Source organism: Haplochromis burtoni, unplaced genomic scaffold (genome assembly GCF_018398535.1).
Source record: "Haplochromis burtoni strain Fernald_Lab_line unplaced genomic scaffold, NCSU_Asbu1 Contig_367, whole genome shotgun sequence".
Taxonomy (NCBI): Eukaryota; Metazoa; Chordata; class Actinopteri; order Cichliformes; family Cichlidae; genus Haplochromis; species Haplochromis burtoni.
The window spans coordinates 135,420-158,049 of record NW_024582728.1 but is presented as its reverse complement, the minus strand read 5'-3'; the positions used below and the strand labels follow the sequence as shown (position 1 = coordinate 158,049).

General features: G+C 41.5%; 1 protein-coding gene across 1 annotated transcript in view; it reads left to right on the top strand.

The window, feature by feature from the left end:
- The window catches only part of ryr2a (ryanodine receptor 2a (cardiac)), a gene marked incomplete in the record, with an annotated part of 281,993 nt that overhangs the window by 239,417 nt on the left and 19,946 nt on the right, over positions 1 to 22,630 (top strand). The window contains 10 exon segments of the mRNA XM_014340412.2: positions 697 to 767; positions 1,331 to 1,481; positions 1,606 to 1,692; positions 3,600 to 3,866; positions 4,600 to 4,730; positions 11,922 to 11,964; positions 12,218 to 12,351; positions 17,160 to 17,220; positions 19,050 to 19,196; positions 19,308 to 19,442. Of these exon segments, the coding sequence (XP_014195898.1) occupies positions 697 to 767; positions 1,331 to 1,481; positions 1,606 to 1,692; positions 3,600 to 3,866; positions 4,600 to 4,730; positions 11,922 to 11,964; positions 12,218 to 12,351; positions 17,160 to 17,220; positions 19,050 to 19,196; positions 19,308 to 19,442 (1,227 nt within the window).

The window sequence follows — 22,630 nt, the reverse complement described above, 5'->3', positions numbered from 1 at the left end:
CCAACTGATTTCTGGCAGAGATTACAGTGATAACCTATGGTAGACAACCATGTATTACATTTTCTATGATGCAGAGGGGCAGATCTAATAAACAGGATATTTGGGACCTCAGCCCTCGTATTTGGTGTTTGGGACATGGTGAAACAACATGTTTAAACAATCATCAACAAATACATTTTCATTTTATACATAGATGACTCTAACATATGCAATTGGAATCTCCCAGATTTACAGTTGGACACTCCAATTTCTGGAAAAATGGTTAAAGTCTGTCGACTTTACATATTTCTGTTCTACTTTCTCCATCCGCTCAGAAACATGTGCTTTTAGCTAGTTTGATAGCCACTGAAATGTTAACTTCCACATGGTGGAAACTTTACTGCTCCCTTTCATGGAGGTTTATCTTGAGCTGTTTAAAATTGATCACAGCTCTCACAGCTGCTGATTTTGAATGGTAAAAGATAAAAATTTCACAATCAGCTAATGTGTCCGTGAGCTTTGATCAAATGATCGAATGTCTTAAGATTTTGATTCAGATGTTGCACAACTTCACTGACTCCTCTGACTAAATTCTGCCCATTTCAACATAGAAATACTGACGTTTTACAACAGTAACAGTACAAGCATGTCATCAGCCACAAAAGTGACCAAATGTGGCTGTGGATATTTGTCTAACTGTTCATTTTTCTGTTTCAGTCAAAGAGCTCTGCCTCAGAGGAGATGGAATCAAAACTAGAGAGTAAATGTGAACCTCAAAAAACATCTGAGTACGTAAACATATTTTTGGAACTGGATGTTTGAATTGCATAAATGCATGCGTGCATTTTCACTAATACATTTAGGACCTGATGGTGTTTTTTTTTGGTGAAATAATCACATCGAACAGCATTAAAGAATGCTTTATAGCAGTGGTCCCCAACCTCCTGGCCACGGACCGGTACTGGTCCGTGAATCGTTTGGTACCGGGCCGCGAGAGTTGAGACTCGGGTGTTAAATTTACAGTTTTCAGGGTTTTTATCGTTATTTTTTTTTATCATTAACTCAGTTTTCCTGGGGCTTTTCCCGTGTGCTATGAATAAATTTTCTTGTTTTTTTGGTACCGGTACAGGATTTATCCGCGACACCTTAAAGGCCGATCCGTGAAAATATTGTCGGACATAAACCGGTCCGTGGCGCAAAAAAGATTGGGGACCGCTGCTTTATAGTGTATAACAAGCATTAGTCCATTCATTTTAAACTCCAAAAACCTAAAAAGACAGTAAACGAATAAAACCACAGTGAAACAGTAATGTCATTTTAAAAATATCTGTGTGTTGGCTTATGTTTTCAGAAGTGATGATGTAGAGAAACAAGAGAAACAGTCAAAGAATGAGACGATGAAACCAAAAATGAGGAGGCATCACACCTCAAAGTCTGACGAACCTGATGTTCAGGAGTCAGCTTTCTTAAAGAAGATCATTGCCTACCAGAGGAAACTGCTGGTATGGACAGCTTATTCTTTTTCTTTGTCTTCTTCTTATCATTATTATTATTATTATTATACAACATCTCAATCCATAGCTTTAAAAAACACTTTTTTTGCTCATCTTTTGGTTTCTCCTACAGAACTACTTCGCCAGAAACTTTTACAACATGAGGATGTTGGCTCTGTTTGTTGCCTTTGCAATAAACTTTATCCTTCTGTTCTATAAGGTAACAGTACCAAGGATGTTCTTGTGATTACATTCTGCACATCTTCTTCTACAGAGTGTGGTGCTGCATGCAATGGTTTCAAATTAAACAGTGCAATTATTGAAGGCACATGATACAAGGGATTTTACTGCTTGTGGACACTTGAAAATTTTTTTGTTTTATGGGCCTTTGCAGTGGAAAGTCTTACGCTTGCCTGAGTTAGAGTAGGAGTGAGTGCATGTTTTAAAGAGCACTAATACACTCATTGTACTTCTCATTAATGAGTGATCTTCTATTTGCGCTGAGTAAAATGAGAAAGTTGTTTGTTGTTGTTTATCCTGCAGTCTCAGTAGGGAAAACAGTGGTTGGAAACCATGGGAAGAACAAAATCATTGTAACCATTTACAATGAACTTACCAACTCATTGCCTCTGCAGTGAATTCTTTAAAGAAGAGACCAGGTCTGCAACCAGTTTCACTCTTCAAAGTGATTTTGTTACATCGACATGGCGAATAAAAAGGCAGTGAGATGGAGTGTGCCAGCTAGCAGTTTGGGATTTAATGGTTCTTGTTATTGGGGTTAGGCTAACTGATGATTCTGAATTGCACACACATGTGAATGTGAGTGCGAATGGTTGTCGCTCTATATGTGGTAGCTCTGTGATAGACTGGTGAACTGTCCAAGGTGTACCCTGCCTCTTTCCCTATGAATTCAATTCAATTCAATTTTATTTATATAGCGCCAAATCACAACAAAAGTCACCTCAAGGCGCTTCATAGATACAGAGAAAAACCCAACAATCATATGACCCCCTATGAGCAAGCACGTTGGCAACAGTGGGAAGGAAAAACTCCCTTTTAACAGGAAGAAACCTCCAGCAGAACCAGGCTCAGGGAGGGGCGGCCATCTGCTGCGATTGGTTGGGGTGAGAGAAGGAAGACAGGATAAAGACATGCTGTGGAAGAGAGACAGAGGTTAATAACAGATATGATTCAATGCAGAGAGGTCTGTTAATACATAGTGAGTGAGAAAGGTGACTGGAAAGGAAAAACTCAATGCATCATGGGAATCCCCGGCAGCCTACGTCTATTGCAGCATAACTAAGGGAGGATTCAGGGTCACCTGGTCCAGCCCTAACTATATGCTTTAGCAAAAAGGAAAGTTTCAAGCCTAATCTTAAAAGTAGAGATAGTGTCTGTCTCCTGAATCCAAGCTGGAAGCTGGTTCCACAGAAGAGGGGCCTGAAAACTGAAGGCTGCCTCCCATTCTACTTTAAAATACTCTAGGAACAACAAGTAGGCCTGCAGAGCGAGAGCGACGTGTAGGCTCCAGCCTTTTCAAGGGAAATCCAAGGGTTAGGAAAAAAAGTTTCATTGCTGTGCTAGATTACGAATAAGGACAAAACTGGTACAAACTTGTGCAAATGCAAATCACAAATCATTTAATATTCTGTTAATAATTAGGATGCCAGTACTACATTGTATGTTGCTTCAGAAGACTCAGACTCAGTCTTTGCTGTGTTTATAGCTTGGTTTAGAATCTTTAGTATAGAGCCGGGGTGGGCAACTCCAGGCCTCGAGGGCCGGTGTCCTGCAGGTTTTAGATGTCACGGTGGGTCAGCACACCTGAATCAAAGGATTAGTTCATTACCAGGCCTCTGGAGAGCTTCAAGACATGCTGAGGAGGTCATTTAGCCATTTAAATCAGCTGTAATGGATCCAAGGACACATCTAAAACCTGCAGGACACTGGCCCTCGAGGTCTGGAGTTGCCCACCCCTGCTATAGAGCCTGAAGTTGGGGTTCAGAACAAATCAGTCATAAAAATTAAAACTAAATTTTGGACTAATAGCTGATACTGATGTTATTTTACTTTGTTTTCTTATTGTTTTATTTGCTTACATAACTAGACTAAAATTTTCCCTTCCAGGTTTCTACATCCTCATCAGTGACTGAGGAGAGGGAAGTTGTGCACACCAGCCATTCAGAGAGCAGCATTCAGTGGGATCCACTAGGTGGGGCAACTGTGGATGCAAAGGAAGAGGTGATGGATCAGACCAGCATGCCCCAGAAGCCTGTCACCGTTCGTTTTGTCCTGGAAGAGAGCAGTGGCTACATGGAGCCCATGTTACGGATCCTTGCTGTCCTGCACACGGTCATCTCCTTCTTCTGCATCATTGGATACTACTGTCTTAAGGTAGGATATTCACTGTGACATACAACAGAAATTAGTGCAAAATGTTAGAATCCGCAATGTAGTATTTGCCATTAACAACCACAGAGTTTGTTATTAAATCTTACGCCAGTCGGTCAAATTTGTGCAATGCCACACAACAAAGCATTGGAAAGGTCTACGGGTAATCTACATTAAATTTATGGACAAAGATGTAGTCTGGTCATTTCAATAAAGGTCAATCCATTCTACCAATTCTATCAATGCAAATTATTAAATCACAAATGAGCAGACCTCTTGAGCAAGTTAACATAGTAGTAGTAACATACTTACTAAACTAATAGAGCAAGTACTCAGGCTTTACACCTGTGCATCTTTTTGGAAACAAAATGGCATGAGGCAGCTTTAGATGAATCGGTATGTTTGAAATAAAGGAATCCTGTGTGCCATCAGAGATTTATTCAGAAGGACTGCTTCATTACAATCAAGTCTGTCCTGTAAATCTGAAATACAGTATGTAAAACAGTCAACCTGTAGGAGAACAGGACACATTATTTACCATCAGTTCACTTTAAATCTGTCTGAAGTTTTAATTATGGTCAAATCTCTGTGTAGAAATGTGAAACTGGACAAACTGACATGTATTTCAATATAAGGACAGTTACTAAGAGTTAAGAGTTTCAATCATTTACAGTTAGTCTTAAGTCTAGAACCCATTGACATCTGCATTTCTCCACTTATTGTGTGCATTATATAGGTGCCACTGGTGATCTTTAAACGTGAAAAGGAGGTCGCTAGGAAGCTGGAATTTGATGGCCTTTATATAACAGAGCAGCCATCAGAAGATGACATCAAAGGACAGTGGGACAGACTGGTAATCAACACACAGTAAGTAGACCCTCTGTCCCTACACGAGAGTGTGCATGTGTATATCAAATTGTTGTTTGTTATACAGACTATTTTCATTCACGAAAACAAGTGACTGCTGCATCTATAAAGAAATAGAAGATATAGTTTGTAGACAGCCTATTAACGCTCAACCTTCTGCCATATTTAACATACATCCAGTGGTGATTGGGGTCAGTGGGCACCCTGAGAATAATTTACTGCAAGAAATAAATATAATAGCATAATAATAATATTAATAATAATATTAGCAACCCATATTTATAGTCAATGAATTAATAGTCATTATTTAATCTCATCTAAAAAGAAGACTTTTATTATGTTTGCAAAGTTGCAATTAAATTGCATATTTTGGAAAAAAAAATCAATACTTTTCTTTAATGCAACTTGCAGCTTTTATCCCAAATATACTCCATGTTATTCACAGCTTGTTTACCATCATTTGATTCTGATATCACCTAGTTTTCATTAAATTTAATCAAACGTTATTTGTGTTGTATTTATATATGAACCCAATTAGAGTAATTTCACCCCAGTATAAAATATTGGAAGTAAGCACAAAACCAATGAGGCCAAAGATCTAATCCTGCCAGTGTTTCCTGCATCAATCAGAATCAGTTACAACCCTTGCAGAGACCAACAATGCAATGTGAATCAACTCTCACCATGATTGTGCTGGAAATGACCAAAAACAATTACAGTTAAAAACACACTGTAAGCAGTTATAGCACGCAGTTTTCCTCATGCTTTGCTCAGGGAATGCTGGCATGTAATAGGAAGAGCAAACAGTTGCTACCTTCCTTTCGGTGTTTCCGTACTAAACTAAATCCCTTTTCAAGTAGATTTTCCAGTCAAACATTTGAGAGTCACATTAGTAAGTTTTCCTCAGTGACTGGACTAGGGCTTGGAAGGTTGCAACATCAGCTCTCCTTTTCATGTGTAACATGACCAGAGCTTCAGTCAGTCTCAGGTAGATTTGGCGACATCTGCAATGTTCTGATAACTTCCAGTCTTTAAAGTTTCTCATCCAGATCATGAATGCCATGATGGCCTCTGAGTTGTTATTTTTTAAAATGACATAGTACAGTATACCTCTCTTTATACCGTGTGATACGTAGGATTCATGGCAGACAGTAACTGAATTAATTATTAAGTTTATTACACCTGCATAGTTTGGGTGCTTTTGACTGAGGTCATTTCTATTTTTTTTAAAAAAGCACCTTTCAAAGTGGAAACAATGATGTGGCATAATTAAGAACAAATTGATTGATAAAGTCATAGAAAATGAAATGCTTAAAAAAACAAACAAGAAATCACTTATAAGTTATGACAGAAAATTATACCTCTGAGGGCTGCGTCCTACCCAGTTGGTAGGATGGGGGTTAAGCACAGGTGCAGGCTGATGAAACTCATTATGTGATTCTGTTAGAGGTTCAACCGATTTTCAACTGAATTATAGTTTTGAATTATCTTTCTTGTTGATCAGTTAGCATATAATTTTTGTTGGGGGAATAACCTGCACCCAACCTGGGTAAGGGACCAGACAAAGAGTGATTCAAAAACCCATGTGCAAACCACAGTTTGTCTATAACAAACACCATGTTCAAACACAAGTGTGTCCATATGTGCACGTGGCACCAGGATTCCTAGAACACAGGTCGATGATTGATTATGTAATCGTATCATCGGGTCTGTGGACTCATGTTCTGGATACTCAGGTGAAGAGAGGTGTTGAGCTGTCAACTGATCATCACTTGGTAGTAAGTTCGATCAGGTGTCAGGCGAAGATGCTGAACATATCTGGGGCGCTTAAATGTAAAGTGAGGCTGCACTGGGGACACCTAGTCTGCAAGTACTTCAACTGCCACTTCCAGCAGACCTTTTACAGCATTCTGGGGGAGACTGGGAACATGGAGTCCGAATGGACCATGTTCAGGACCTCAAGCTCTCCAGAGAGTGATCCGTACAGCAGAACGCTGCTGCAGGATTGCTCTCCCCCCGCTTCAGGACACCTACACCAGGAGATGCCGGACTAGAGCAGCGCAGATACTGAAGGACCCGTCCCATCCTGGCAACAAACTGTTCCAACTTCTGCAATCTGGTAGAAGGTTCCGCATCTTCCGGGCAAGGACAGAGAGACTCAAGAGGAGCTTCTATCCCCAAGCCATCCGTGCCCTAAACACACACACCCGCCCTCTCACATCATCTATAATTGACTGAGACAGGACTCTTCCAGACACTAAACCAAGGCACAATGTACATTTCAATTCCTTTAATTTTAAATATGTTTATATTGTCTATCCTGTAAAATAGTCAGATGTCTATTCATATTAATGTACAGAATTCACCTGCTTGCTGCTACTACTGCACATTCACCCAGTGTATATACTATATATATATATATATATAATGTTCTTCCTCTACCCCCCCCCAATTTTTGCACATGTCGAGGAGCGTGTCAGGCTACATTTCACTGTGTGTTATACTTGTATAACTATGCATGTGACAAATAAAGAACTAGGGATGGGTATCGTTTAGGTTTTATCCGATACCGGTGCCAAATCGGTACTTTTGAAACGGTGCCGGTGCTTAAACGGTGCTCGAACCGGTGCTTAAAGAATGGAGAACACAAACTTTGTCCAAAAACCTCTCATGTTCAGCTGTTTTTTTTTTGTAAAAAGATAACAATGTGTGCCTTTTCTGCAGCTATGTGGCATATATGGTATCACTCTTGGCTGGAAGCAGTGCTTAAACAATGGAAAAAACACAAACTTAAACCCTCTCATGTTTAACTGTTTCCACTTTTTCTTTGGTCATTTTAGCCTTTTTGGCCAGGGTGAAGGGAGTATCTGCCATCAAACAAGAAGACAGCCGCATGTAGCTATGATGATGTTTGCTAGTTCACCTTACATGCATTAATGTAATAACGTGGTTAGCCTACTCAACGTAAATTACACACGAACAACATTAAGCTACTCACGCAGAGAAGAACGGCTGCTGCTGCATCATCATCCGTCATCATTTCTGCTACACTGGCAGGGCTAGGGGCCAGGACTCTATTCTTCGGGTTTTTGGGGGATGTTGCTCCGGGTCCGATAACTGGCAACCCACCCGACGTGCACGGTGTGAGGTCTCGCAGCAAGCTATCAAATACGGCGCATTTCTCGGCTTTTAAAAAAAACGCTATGCGTCGCCAGCTGTTTAATCGGATTCTTGGTGTTACCTCCTTTGACAGTATCACAGTATCAGCTTAAAGCACTTGTTGCAGGCTGCTGAGTTTGCATATTTTGCTGTGAAGTACAGCCAGACTTTTGACCGCTTCGCCTTGGACATTTTTAATCTGTAGCTCTGCTCTAACAGAACGTACGTACCTGGCCCCGCCTACTATCCTCGGAAACGTAAAATGATTGGCTAGAAGTGTATCACAGCTCAGGAAAAAAAAGCACCGAAATAAAGCACCGAAATGTGCGCTGCTTTTCGGTCTGGTTACTACCGTTTATGTCAGAACCGGTGCCATCATGGCACCGGACACCGGTACCCATCCCTATAAAGAACCTTGAACCTTGAATTGCTGAAGTCGCTCCACTAAACTGCAGCGGCAAGGGTGTTAGTGCCTGTGGTTGGTGCAATGTCATGGTGTTAACCCCTGAACCAGATAGTGGACACCGGAGGTGAAAGAAAGCATCAGGTTGAAGAAGTCCCCTCGGGTTTGGTTAGCCTGTGGGACTTCTGAGGCAGCCAATAGGTACCAACAGCGAATGCGGCTCAGGCATTTGCAGAAGCAAAAACTTGGGCGTGGGAGGAGTTCGGAGAGGCCATGCCGCAAATGACTTTCAGATTGCCTCGAAGAGATCCAGGCAAACCATCAGGCGACTCAGGAGGGGAAAGCGGTGCTCTACCTGCACTGTAGTGGGATTAAGGAGGTCCTGGAAGTATTCCTTCCACCGCCCAACAATATCCTCAGTTGAAGTCAGCAGCGCTGCACCTGCACTATTAGGTGCAGCGCTGCTGACTTCGACTGAGGATATTGTTGGGCGGTGGAAGGAATACTTCCAGGACCTCCTTAATCCCACTGTTAGTCTTCCAAAGAAGCAGAGTCTGGGGACAAAGGGGACGACTCGTCCATCACCGGGGGTGAGGTCACAGAGGAAGTCAAGTGTTAAGTGTGCTCCAACTATAGGGGGATCACACTCCTCAGCCTCCCTGGTAAAGTCTATGCCGGGGTGAGGATAGAAGAGTCCATCCATTAGTCGATCCTTGGATACAAGAGGAACAATGTGATTTTCATCCTGGTGGCAGAATACTGGAAAAGCTCTTAACCTCTAAAGGATACTTGAGGGTGGATGGGAGTTTGCCTAACCAGTCTACATGTTTTTTGTGGACTTGGAAAAGTCCTTCAACCATCACCATCAGACTCATTCCCAGTGAGTGTTGGACTCCACCAGGGCTGCCCTTTGTCACTGATTCTATCCATAATTTTTATGGACAGAACTTCTAGGCATACCCAAGTGGCGGAAGGGTTCCACTTCCTCAGAATATTGTCTCTGCTTTTTGCAGATGATGTGGTTCAGTTGGCTTCATCAGGTGGTGGCTAGCAGCTCACAATGGAGCAGTTCACAACCAAATATGACGCGTCAGGAATTAGAATCAGCACCTCCAAGTCTGAGGCCATGGTGCTCAGCCGGAAAAGGCAGGAGTACCCACTCTGGTTCTGGGACGAGTTTCTGCCCCATGTTAAGGAGTAACTCAGAATCAGAATCAGAATCAAAAAGGGTTTTATTGCCAAATGTTGAGCAGGTTTACAACATTAGGAAATTGCTGCGGTGCTTCAGTGCAAACATACTGTCATAAATTGCGCTTAAATAGACATGAAAAAATAAAAGTAAGAATAAGAATTAAAAGTGCTACGTAGAAAGATATATGCATGAGATATACATGAGATATATACATGAGAATAAGAATTAAAAGTGCTACGTAGAAAGATATATACATGAGTGCAGGTGGTGATCAGTGCCAAACATGGAATGATGCAGTGAACACAGCGTAGGGTCATGTGTTAGTGGTGGGAACAGTCATACGGTTATTGTTCATGTGTCCAACAGCAGAGGGGAAGAAACTGTTCTTATGGCGAGAGGTTCTGGTGCGAATGGACCGGAGCCTCCTGCCTGAGGGGAGCAGGTCAAACAGACTGTGTCCAGGGTGAGAAGGGTCAGCTGAGATCCGAGCTGCACGCCGCAGTGTCCTGGAGGTGTACAGGTCCTGCAGAGATGGGAGTCTGCAGCCAATCACCTTCTCAGCAGAGCGCACAACATGCTGCAGTCTCTGTTTGTCCCTGATAGTGGCTCCAGCGTACCACACGGTGATGGAGGAGGTGAGGATGGACTCGATGATTGCAGTGTAGAATTGCATCATCGTCCGTGTTGGCAGGTTGAATTTCTTCAGCTGCCTCAGGAAGTACATCCTCTGCTGGGCTTTCTTGATGACGGAGGTGATGGTGGGCTCCCACTTCAGGTCCTGGGTGATGGTGGTACCCAGGAAGCGGAATGAGTCCACAGAGGTGATGGGGGTGTCAGTCAGGATGATGGGGGGGAGTGGGGCTGTGTGCTTCCTGAAGTCCACAATAATCTCCACTGTCTTCTGGGCATTCAGCACCAGGTTGTTGTGGCTGCACCAGGACACCAGACGTTCAACCTCCCTCCTGTAGGCAGACTCATCCCCGTCCGAGATGAGTCCAATAACGGTGGTGTCATCTGCAAACTTGATTAGCTTGACAGACTGGTGGGTGGAGGTGCAGCAGTTGGTGTACAGGGAGAAGAGCAGAGGAGAAAGAACACAGCCCTGAGGGGAGCCGGTGCTGATGGTCCGAGAGTCCGAGACATTCTTTCCCAGCCTCACATGCTGCTTCCTGTCCGTCAGGAAGTCAGTGATCCACCGGCAGATGGGATCAGGCACATTCATCTGGGAAAGCTTGCCTCGGAGATGGTCTGGAAGGATGGTGTTGAAGGCAGAGCTGAAGTCCACAAACAGGATCCTGGCGTAGGTTCCTGGGGAGTCCAGATGCTGCAGGATGAAGTGTAGGGCCATGTTGATGGCGTCATCTACAGACCTGTTGGCTCTGTATGCAAACTGCAGGGGGTCCAGGAGGGGGGCCGTGAGGGTCTTGAGATGGGAGAGAACCAGGCGCTCAAATGACTTCATGACCACAGATGTCAGAGCCACGGGTCTGTAGTCATTTAGTCCAGTGATCCTAGGTTTCTTGGGGACAGGGATTATGGTAGAGGACTTGAAGCAGGCAGGCACATGACATGCCTGCAGTGAGGAGTTGAAAATGCCAGAAAACACTGGGGCCAGCTCACTTGCACAGTGTCTGAGGGTGGCAGGAGACACATCGTCTGGGCCGGGAGCTTTTCGAGTGTTTTGTTCATGAGTGAGGGGAGAGGGGAGCAGGAGATCGACAGACGGGTTGGTGCTGCGGCTCCAGTGATGCGGATGCTGTACCGGTCTGTTGTGGTGAAGAAAGAACTGAGCGTAAATGCGAAAGAGAGAGTAACGGTTAGGTTTATATTGTGGATTGTCATTTATGCTTAGAAATATATAACAATATATTCTTAGAAGTATAAAATTGTTTGTAGATTGATAGAGGTTTGATCCTTAGTAGTCTGTAACGACTCTGTGTGTCTTTCAGAGTGTTCTGGCATACACACACATCTTAAGGTCATGAGAGAGGTCACACCTTCTCTTAGTGATTTATGGTATAGGAGGACACCTACTCTGTGTCTGGTTAAGTATAAGAGCCCTTTGTTTAGGTGGACCTTAGCGCTCCTAGCACCAGCGTGGGGAGTCTTCACAGGAACACACACACACACACACTATGCACAGACTGGTACTCTTTGTTCACATGTATGCCTATGTAAGATGTCATATGTTAATGAACCTATGCATATTGATGTAACCACAATAAAAGGAGCGCTACAGGGAACCTGGCTGAGAGGCCGACGGAGGTCAAGTGGGCAGAACAACACTCGACTTCAGTCGGGCCTCCCTCGTGCACGAGTAACACAAAGAACTTTGGTGACTTGCGTCTTGATTTTGCTGTTGTAGTAGAATTGTCTCGTTCCAGCAGTGGGTCTGTGCCAGACAGACCCATCAGTAACTTTGTCCTTTGACTTTCAGATCTTTCCCCAATAACTACTGGGATAAATTTGTGAAGAGAAAGGTAAGTTTTGTTTTGTTTTGTTTTACTGGATAAAAATATTTTAAAAATGTTTTCCTAAATTCCAAATTGAACGTGTACAACTGGCAAGTCTTTGAGGACACTGGTTGTACTGGGTAGCCCATTCTCTTAAACTACAGTCCTGCCACATTGATGTGATCTTTCCCTGTGTAGTTTAAGGTTTTCTAGATAGAATACTGTTTTGGGAAATGAAAACGTGGAAAGCATCTGTTTAAGAAGTCCTGCTCTTTCTCAGGTGATGGATAAATATGGGGAGTTTTATGGCCATGACCGAATCAGTGAGCTGCTGGGACTGGACAAAGCTGCTCTGGACTTCAGTGATGCTCACAAAAAGAGGAAACCCAGGAAAGACAGTTCGCTTGCTGCAGTGTGAGTAGTCTGTGTGTAGTGTGCAAGTAAGAGAGTTTATGTGTGTGAGAGAGAGATGTTATGGGGAAGAAAAGTCTGACTACAGGAACAATGTCAGTGTGGGGGCACTGCCGTCTTATTAGGATAGCTCCAATCCGATGACAGGATAGCTCAGCGGATTTGTCCCTGAAACTGCAGAAGAGGCACAAGCTCATTTGTTTTAAATTTTTTTTACACATCATGACAATGTTAAATAGTTCATTTAAACTGTTTATAGCACTGTGATGATTGTGATCTGTCTACTTAATGTCAGTTCTTTTACTAGCCGAATGAGCAAAATTGAATTTTGCATACCTTCAGGGTTAGTTGTTGATAAGAGATGCTAATGCGATCACCGCTAGCTTATTAAGCTTAATAGTAGGTGCGGCTAATGTTTATAATAATATCTTTCTATGTAACGAGTAGTGACATTATTACTTGGCTACCCAAATAATGAAATTATTTGTTCATGAGTGTGTTGTTGGAGACGTGTTGTTCGCAAACGAGACTCCTGCTTAGCCCTGCTGAGAATCCATGCAGGCAGGGGCGGGACATTGTTTTGATGGGCACACCATGCGGCCAATCACATAGAAAGGCTAGGATCATGCATTTATGTGAAAGAAAGGTGGGGGCAGACATTCTGATGACAGGAAGTTGGAAAAAAGTGAAGACAAAAATAACAAAAAAGGAATAGCGTTTGCCGGCATTTCGATTATATTATGTTTTTTGACAACACTGAATAAAAAAATGACTTCCTAACACACCATTCATAATTGCTAAATGTCGTAAGAGCCAGTTCGTCAAAGGGAGTGAAACAAAAGCTGAATAAAATTTACACAGCTCAGCAGATAACTTTGTCTTCGCCCTGCAAAATGACTGGAGAATATCCAGCCATGAGTTTGTTCCCCGAAGCTTAAGCGCACTCAAGTTATCCTTTAGGTCAGTAAGCCAAAACACACCAGCTCAACATTTTCACCTCCAAATGTCTTTGGAGCTTACTAAAAATCTTCACTTAAAACCCAATTTGTTTCAAGAAGGAACACTTCCTGGATTCAACCCACTTCTATTTGCAAGGTATACTCCCTTTTCAAAGTAAAATTAAACTACCATCATTTTCACTGTAAGATCCAGGCATAAATCCCATTAAGATCCTTTGGGATGACTGTAAGTATCTTGTTCACTCTCCAAAACCCTCAAATATGGCTGAATTAAAACAACTGTGCAAAGAAAAAGGAGCAAAAATTCTTCCACGGCGATATGAAAGACACAATAAGCAATAAGCAAATGCCTGGTTGCAATTCTTGCTGCTGGTTGAACAACTAATAAAAAGTTTAGGGGCAGTTACTTTTTCACACAGGATTTGGGCAGATTTTTTTCTCTTAATAAATGAGATCATCATTTAAAAACTGCATTTTGTTTTTGCTCAGGTTGTCTTTGTCTAATGTTAAACTTTGTTTGATGATCTAAAACATGCAAAGGTGACAAATATGGGGAAAAAAAGCATCAGGAAGTGAGCAAATTTCAAAAGTACTGTACAAAGAATTAAAACATGTAATATGGCTGAAAGCAACACAGCAGTATGAGTATGTGTGAAAGGAGACACTGCAGAGTAATATAGTATTAGAAGTGTGTAAGCACTTTGGTCAGTAAGATTGGAAGATAGCTACTAAATTAAAAGTCTAGCTCATTTGAAGCCTGGAAAAATGCCAATTATCAGCTCATCAATATTGCAACTCTATCATTAAGACAGGGATTATGATGGATTTTATTCAAGTATTTGATTAAATTAATTAGTACGAGTTTTCCTTTCCACTGCAGCTTTGGTGTTTAATAATTCATGAGCAAGGAAAAAAAACTGTAAACAAAATGTAAAACATAGGCTTAGACTACGTGCATATTTGATATAAGGTCAAAAATTACAAATAGGTGTCCATTTAAGGATCATATGTTAATGTGAGGGGCGATCGTGGCTCAAGAGTTGGGAGTTCGGAAGGTTGCCGGTTCGAGCCCCGGCTCCGACAGTCTCTGTCGTTGTGTCCTTGGGCAAGACACTTCACCCGTTGCCTACTGGTGGTGGTCAGAGGGCCCGGTGGCGCCAGTGTCCGGCAGCCTCGCCTCTGTCAGTGCGCCCCAGGGTGGCTGTGGCTACAATGTAGCTTGCCATCACCAGTGTGTGAATGGGTGGATGACTGGATGCGTAAAGTGCTTTGGGGTCCTTAGGGACTAGTAAAGCACTATACAAATACAGGCCACTTACCATTTATCAATGTTTAAATAACTTAATAAATGACAGCCAACGGGGAAAAAAATGATCAAAAATGGGTCTGTTTTAGAATCTTTGTTTCTTTTTTTGATGCTCATCAGGGAAAGACAAAAGATCCCTCAGAGGGATGTTCCACAAATGGCAGCGCTATTTTCTGGATAACTGATTAGTTAGTACATAGTGATTTTATAACTGCTGGTCTCTAATCTGGAGCACAACCTGCTCCAGAACAGGTTAGATTCATAGCATAAGTCACCATTGCAAGTTGCATTATGTTGGATATTATGAACTTTCTTTGCTCATGTAAATATGTGTGTTTTCTGGGCCAAGTAACTCTTATTTGACACAAAATGATCCCTATGAGTGTCACCTACTTCAAAAGGGTAGTTACACTCATCCCCCCTCCCTTTTCAAACGCCTTCGATGCCTGTCCCTTCCCGGGGCAGATGGCGGGCCGACTGGACCAGTGCAGACATGCTGCAGGACCGGATGCGCTGTCTACACCGGCTCTCTCTCACCCTTTACCCGCCCCTGTTGCTTGTCTTGTGTTTCTGTGGTGTATTGATAGTCATGTGCTTTTTGTGCTGGGGTATTTTTTCTGTACTCAAAATGTTCTCCCATTAGGAGTTCAGTCTGAGTGTTTTTTTCTCCTCCTCTCACCTCATGTTATGTATTTTCGTTGTTTTTGCCATATCAGCCTACCTCTCTGATATGTCTTCCCAATGTGATGTTTGTGTAAAGTTTGGTCAGAGGGTTCCTTTGTAAGTGTGCATGCGCCATTAGCGTGCTGCCTGCTGTAACCTATAATTTCCTTTAGGATCAATAAAGTATTTCTGATTCTTATTCTGATTAGAGGATGGTGATAAATTGGTGATCAAAATCTATAAAGAACATAAAAATATAACAGTAAAATGCAACATTTTTACAAAACAGGAGATTAATGCTGCAGAAAATGGTTAATACTTAGCACACCAAGTGTCAAATTACCTCAACTCCCGAACCACTGGCACAATTGAAAAATTCAAACAGTTCCTGAAAGCATCAACTCTTTTTCAGTAAGGCTCAGGCAGGCGCCACATCAAAATTTTGGCAAATAACAAAGAAAACAAAAGAGCAAAAAGCAAAAACAAAACTATAAAAACATGGCTGTGTGTGTGTGTCTTCTGTAGGGCTCCATCACACTCACTAACTCTCTCTTCTCTCAACCAACCTCCAACCGTCTTTTTGGGGTTGCTGCAACACTGTGCCAGGGATTACTGTAATGACCCTAAAATCCCTGACAAGCACAGAGTCACTGTTTTCAGGAACCATTGAAAGTCTTTCATTTGAAATGGTTCAGGACTTATGGGAGTTACAGATGTTGAAAATGTTGCAAAACACCTGTCTGAGGCTAGTGACAGGTTAGGCTAATTATTTCATTGTGAAGGGCACTGTTGGCGCTGCTGTTTATTTCTAAGGCACAGTAGCATATTAGAGCGCTGAAATTTTAAATAGATCTAATTAAACATTTAAGTCTACTGTCCCACAACATAATAAGATGTGAAAATCAATTTAGTCTGTCAGCAGATCAAAGTAAAATTAATTTCATTGACTTTCCGTGCCAGTTACACACTCCCCTTCTTATTCCAAATAGGCGCACCCTCCAAGCAGCAACTATCACACACATACCAGTCATAGAAAAAAAAAGTGTGTTTCAGTGTTAAATTTAGTGCAATTTGCCGTAAATTGTCTACCACAAATTTTAGTAGAGTTTAAGTTTTGGTAGAAGAGTCAAGCTGTGCTCATTAGTCTAGCATAGAAAATTTTTAAATTTCTTTTTAATTATTAGATCAGATTATTTTATTTCTATTTTTTGTAACTCCATTTAAAAATGCAGTTTGCCAGTTAGGTAATCGAATAATGATCAGTTACAGCTGACTTACAGGCCAGTCACCTGTCAGTCAAAGTGGCCATGCCCTTACCTTCCATCACTGTCCAAATGACCCACCATACAGTTGTTATGAAGTTTAAAACTGTACTGTACAGGGGAAAATATTTCTTGTACCAGGTTGTAGGTGTGCATTTTAATGGTATTTAGTGCAGGATTTTAAATTGTAAACTGTTGGTTACATAGCCCTTTTCTACTCTACTTCAGCATTTAAAGCTCACGTAGAGCTCAAACTTCAGAGAAGAACACAAAGGAGATTTCCTGCATCTGTCAGTCTGGCTGACAGTGACTTTAATAAAGTCATAGTTCCATGTGGTCATCCTCTATGGGGGATTTGGATTAATAAGAAATGTTCTGCAACAAAGAATAGCAGGTACAATCATGTAAACAGAACTACAGTATTGTTTATCTGAACACTGAACAAGACATGATCCTGTCACATTTACGTAAGTTTTCAAAGTGGTTATACCAGGTAAAGGAGCTAAGATATCTTCAGTTCTCATAACAGAGAGCCCCTTTCATTTAAACCATTTCTGTTCACGTTTTCATCAAAACATGAAACATGTAAAAAGACTTTGTTTCTTCTCACTGTGTTCACAGGTTGAACTCTGTTGATGTCAAGTACCAGATCTGGAAGCTGGGGGTTGTGTTCACAGACAATGTAAGCAATCAGAATCACTCAGGACAGCGATGTCTGGCTCCATCATGTGGATTCCCTGCAGAAGTTCTTAACTCTTTTGTCTTTTTTGTTTATATCAGAGTAATTTCACGGGGACATTTTTAGTTTACCTCAACTTTTTTTCTAGTTAGTTCCTGTTTAAAATGTTTTAAAGTTGCTTATGGCATTTAACATCAATAGCAGTAACGGCATCATATGACCTGTTGTATCGGCCCATAACATTATAAGATAAAATTCTGGTTATTGTGTCTGGCAATTATGTCATATAAAAATATTGGGATAAATATGAAGCATTTGGCTCATCGTTTATAAAGCAGTGCTCCTATAATACATATTAGTATCTAATAAATTAATTGTTTAATTCAGGGAGTTACTAGTTTCATAGTTTGTCATTTTGTTTGACCTCATCAAAAGTGAGTCAAATGTATGCCTTACTGAAAAACCAGTAGTGTTTTCTTCACAGACATGTCTTGAAGTGACTTCCATGGTGCAGATATTATACTGTACTGGGTAGCACTTTATAATAATGTCACACTATTAAGCCTTACTAAGGTAATAGTAAGGTATTAGCAAGTCATATCATTACTTCTTCTTACTATGCCATTTCTAAATATAAATGTAATGGGGTGGCTGTAGCTCAGGAGGTAAAGCAGGTCATCTACTGACTATCCCCGGCTCCCTCAGTCTGCAAGCCAAATATCCTTGGGCAAGATACTAAACTCCAAATTGCTCTCCAATGCATCTATCGGAGTATGAATGTGTGAGTGTTAGATAGGAAGCACTTAAAAGTGTAGAAAAAGGTGCTTGTGTAAATGGGTATGAATGGGTGAAAGTGTCATGTTGTATGAAGTGCTTTGAGCGCTCCAGGACAGTAGAACACCGCTACATAAGAATCAGTCCATTTACCATGACAGATGGTAAACATCTGCACACTGGCAGGGGCCCTGGTTGAGATTCATCTTTAGTTCCTGAAGACTTTGGAGGACTGCCATGGCTGTCACATCTCTGCAGAATATCTAGGCTTAGCCAGAGGGTGGAGGGTCTCCACTTTGGTGGCCTCAGGATTTAATCTTTTGTGGTGCTTTTTCCGGATGATGTGGTTCGTTGTGGTGTTGGTGTCATCAGGTGGTGACCTCGAGTTTGCACTGCAATAGTTTGCTGCAGAGTGTGAAGCAGACCAAATCTGAGATCATGGATCTCAGCTGGAAAAGGTGGAGTGCCTACTCCACCTAAAGGACAGGTTACTGTCCCAAGTGGAGGAGTATTTCGGGGTCTCGTTCAGGAGTGGAACACAAGATGGACGGACAAATTGGGGCAGCATCCACAGTGATGTGGATAGTGTACCAATCTGTTGTGGTGAAACTGTCACTTCATTGGTCATTCTATGTTCCTACCATCACTTATCGTTACGAGTTCTAGGTAGTAACATAAAGAGTGAGGTTGCTAATATAAGTGGCAGAAATTAGTTTCCTAATTAGTTTCCTCTTTCCGAAGAGCGAGTGGGCTCTCACTTAGAGAGAGAGCGAGGAGCTCGGTCATCCGAGAGGGACTCGGATTAGAGCTGCCGCTCCTCCACATTGAAGGTGTATAAATGTAAATGTAGCTGCTAACTGAGCAATGATCGTGATGTGTCATCCACATCTGTGTCAAGAGTCATTAATCTATTGTCTGGTAATTATCATTTGAAATGTTTTATGATGCTTTTATTTGATTTATTAGCTACACAATCAGCAGCCTGGATGTTACCTAATATTGTAAACCAGCGGCTCATTTACACTCATTGACTGAATTTCCATCTTCCGTCCTTGTAGTCCTTCCTGTATCTGGCCTGGTATATGACCATGTCCATTCTGGGTCACTATAACAACTTCTTCTTTGCTGCCCATCTACTGGACATTGCCATGGGTTTTAAGACACTGCGTACCATTCTCTCCTCAGTCACACACAATGGCAAACAGGTGAGAACACTATATGAATATTATAAAATTAAACATTTGTCAATATTGAGTGAAGCTTGTGATATTTGCCCTTGTTTGCATCACAGCAGTCTTTTCTTGCCCCTTCTCCAGCTAGTGTTAACTGTTGGCCTATTAGCAGTGGTGGTGTACCTCTACACAGTAGTGGCCTTCAACTTTTTCAGGAAGTTCTACAACAAGAGTGAAGATGGAGAACTGCCAGATATGAAGTGTGATGACATGCTGACAGTGAGTATGACATGTATTAGACTGTAGTGAACCGGAATAATAGTGCTGGGCAGATGATCAAAACGACAGATAATTTGCATCACAGCATGTTTTAAGAATCAGTCAGTTTCACAAAACAAGTTATCTAAAATGAAAGAACAGGGCTATAGAGTCGGCCTTAAAATGGAAACATTACATATATAAATACTAACTTACACCATGGAGCCCTGCTCTCAGAATCGGTCCTAGATTTAACACTGTCTGTGAAACTGGATTTAATAAAAAATGTTTAAATTGAAAGGTTTTAGAACATGTTTAGCACCATCCTGTGCCGGTTCAGAGCAGGATGTCATTAGGTTGGATGCACTTACATTAGTTTATGCTAATTTCCTAGTTTATAACTAGTGACAGAACAGTTAATTTGCTGGAAAACAAGGTGACTAAAACTAAAAGTCAGTTTGAGGGGGTCCCGTTTGTATGGGCCCTTTAGTTTGATGAGCCAGAATATAAAGAAACTCAGAAAGAGATGAGAAACAAAGTAACTGACCTCTATCAGTCTGTCTGTCATCTAGTATCATCTGTCAATCTGTCGTCTATCATAGAAGGTTACAAAGCCATGTCTAAGGCTTTTTGGGATTCCAGTGAATAATAATAACTTTATTTATGAACAAGTGAGTCTTCAGCTTAGCTTTAAAAACCTCCACAGAGCATGCCTGCCTAATCCCACAAAAGTGGGGCACAAAAAGAAAAAGCACGTTCCCCGATAGTTTTTTTTTCTGGCTCTCGGAACTTTTAAAAGGCCAGAATCCTGGGATCGGAGAGCACGGGATGGAACATAAGGGTGCAAGAGATCAGAGAGGTATGAAGGTGCCAAACCATAAAGCCTTTTAGGTGAGCAGCAGGACTTTAACATCTGCTCGAACCTGACAAGGTAGCTGATGAAGGGATTTCAGTACAGGGGTAATGTGCTCAAATTTTCCAGTTTTAGTTAAAATGCGAGCAGCAGCATTTTGCACCATCTGTAAACCTCTAAAACTTTTCTTTGGTAGCCCAGAAAGGAGACCGTTACAATAATCGATACATGAAGACAGAACCTCTGCAGTGTCGCTTGATAAAACTTGTCTGATTCTGGCTATGTTCCTTAAATGATAAAAGGCGGTCTTTGTTATCTCTTTTACATGAGACTCGAAAGAAAGCACCATGTCGAACCACACGGCCAAGTTTTTAACCTTGTCCCTGCAATTTATGACATAGTCATCAATTTTCAAGATGAAATTTTGGGACAATATTGAAATTTTTGTGGTCCAATGACCATCAACTCTGTCTTATCAATATTAAGAAGCAAGAAATTATCTGATAACCAGCCCCTAATTGCAGATAGACACGATTCTAATTTAGACACTTCAGCACAATTTCCAATGGTTAAAGGAACATAAAGCTGCAGGTCATCAGTGTAACAATAGAAGGTTACATTAAAAGAACGTAAAAGAAGACCAAGACGCAGCAGATACAGAGAAAACAGCAATGGTCCAAGTATGGAGCCCTGAGGGACCCCATGTCCCACTGCACAGGTCTCGGAGAGATCATTTTTCAAGCTAACAGTCTGAGATCTCCCAGACAGGTAGGATGTCAGGCATGATAAAACATTTCCTATAACTCCAATAAAATCCATGGTCCACAGTGTCAAACGCAGCGCTTAGATCCAACAGTAATAAAACTGAAGTTCGATCATTGTCTGCATTTACCAGCAGATCGTTTACCACTTTGACTAAAGCTGTTTCTGTGGAGAGATTTGGTCTAAAAGCAGACTGAAATGCTTCAAACAGATTGTTAGTTGACAGATGCTCAGTGAGCTGCTTAAAAACAACTTTTTCAAAGACCTTAGACAAAAAAGACAGATGTGAGATGGGTTTGTAGTTTGCAACCATGTCAACGTCCAGTCCAGGCTTTTTCAAGATTGGCACGACTACAGCTGATTTAAAACAGACAGGGAAGACTCCGGTCATCAATGAAGTATTTAAAAGAAACAGAATGTAGGGTCCTAATGCTGACCACAGTTCCTTTATAACCCAGGCTGGTAGAGGATCCAAAGAACAGGTTGTACATCGAGCTGCTTTTACAACCTTAGTTAATCCAGACAGAGAAATAACCTTGAAGTCAGAGAACAGTTTATCAGCACCAACAGGCAAAGCAGCTGAGTAGTCTGACGAACTGCTCGAGGAGGGAGTGATCTGATTTCTAAGTGTTTCAGCCCTGTCTCTGAGAAACATAAGAAAGTCATGAGCTGTCAAATTTGAAAAGGAGAGTTGACTTACTCTCTGTAAGTTGCGACAAGGTGTTGAATAAAAGTTTTGAGATATGTTCATGGCTCATGATGAGATTTGAGAAATAATTTGCTTTCGCTGCAGACATCGAACATTGAAAAAAAGACAATGGGTCTTTCCGAGCCTGGAGAAATCAAGTCTGGAAGATCGCCAGCGACGCTCTGCTTTTCTACAATTTCTTCTCAAATTCGAGAGCTCCTCATTTAGCCAGGGCATAGGGTTCCTTTTTTCACATTTTAACTTCTTTACAATAGCAACAGAGTCCAATAGTTCAAGAAGTGCGTTATTAAAATTCACAGTCAAAATGTCCACACATAACTCTGGGAAAAAATGGGGTCCAACACATCAGGCAAATGTAATTTAACTCCAAGCAATGCTTCGTGGCTAATATGATGAGATGATCTGAGGGGCAGTTTCCCCTCTCAGAAGCTGGAAATTTAGCAATTCAAATATCAAATAAAATTACTGAATGGTCTAAAATAGGTAAAACACAATTTTCAGTCACTGATACATTCAGTCCATAACACAAGGTCTAGGGTGTGGCCTTTACGTGTTGGCCCAGACACAAATTGTGTGAAGTTTAGGGAATCAATTACATTCAAGAAATCCTTGACCAGGGGTTTATCCTCACAACGTAGATGTACATTAAAGTCCCCCACTATAAGGATCCTTTCATAGTAAGCGATAAAACATGTCAAGAAGTCTGAAAATTCCGAAATGAACAAGTCATTATATTTAGGTGGACGATAGATGACTATAATTAGAACCACGGGACAGCTTAAAGTCAGGAGATGGGTGAGAGCCATTACTCATAAATGAAAGAAACATAGAACACCTGTGAGGCTTCTCAGGATGACTCAAATACTTTTTTGTACCCAAAGCTAA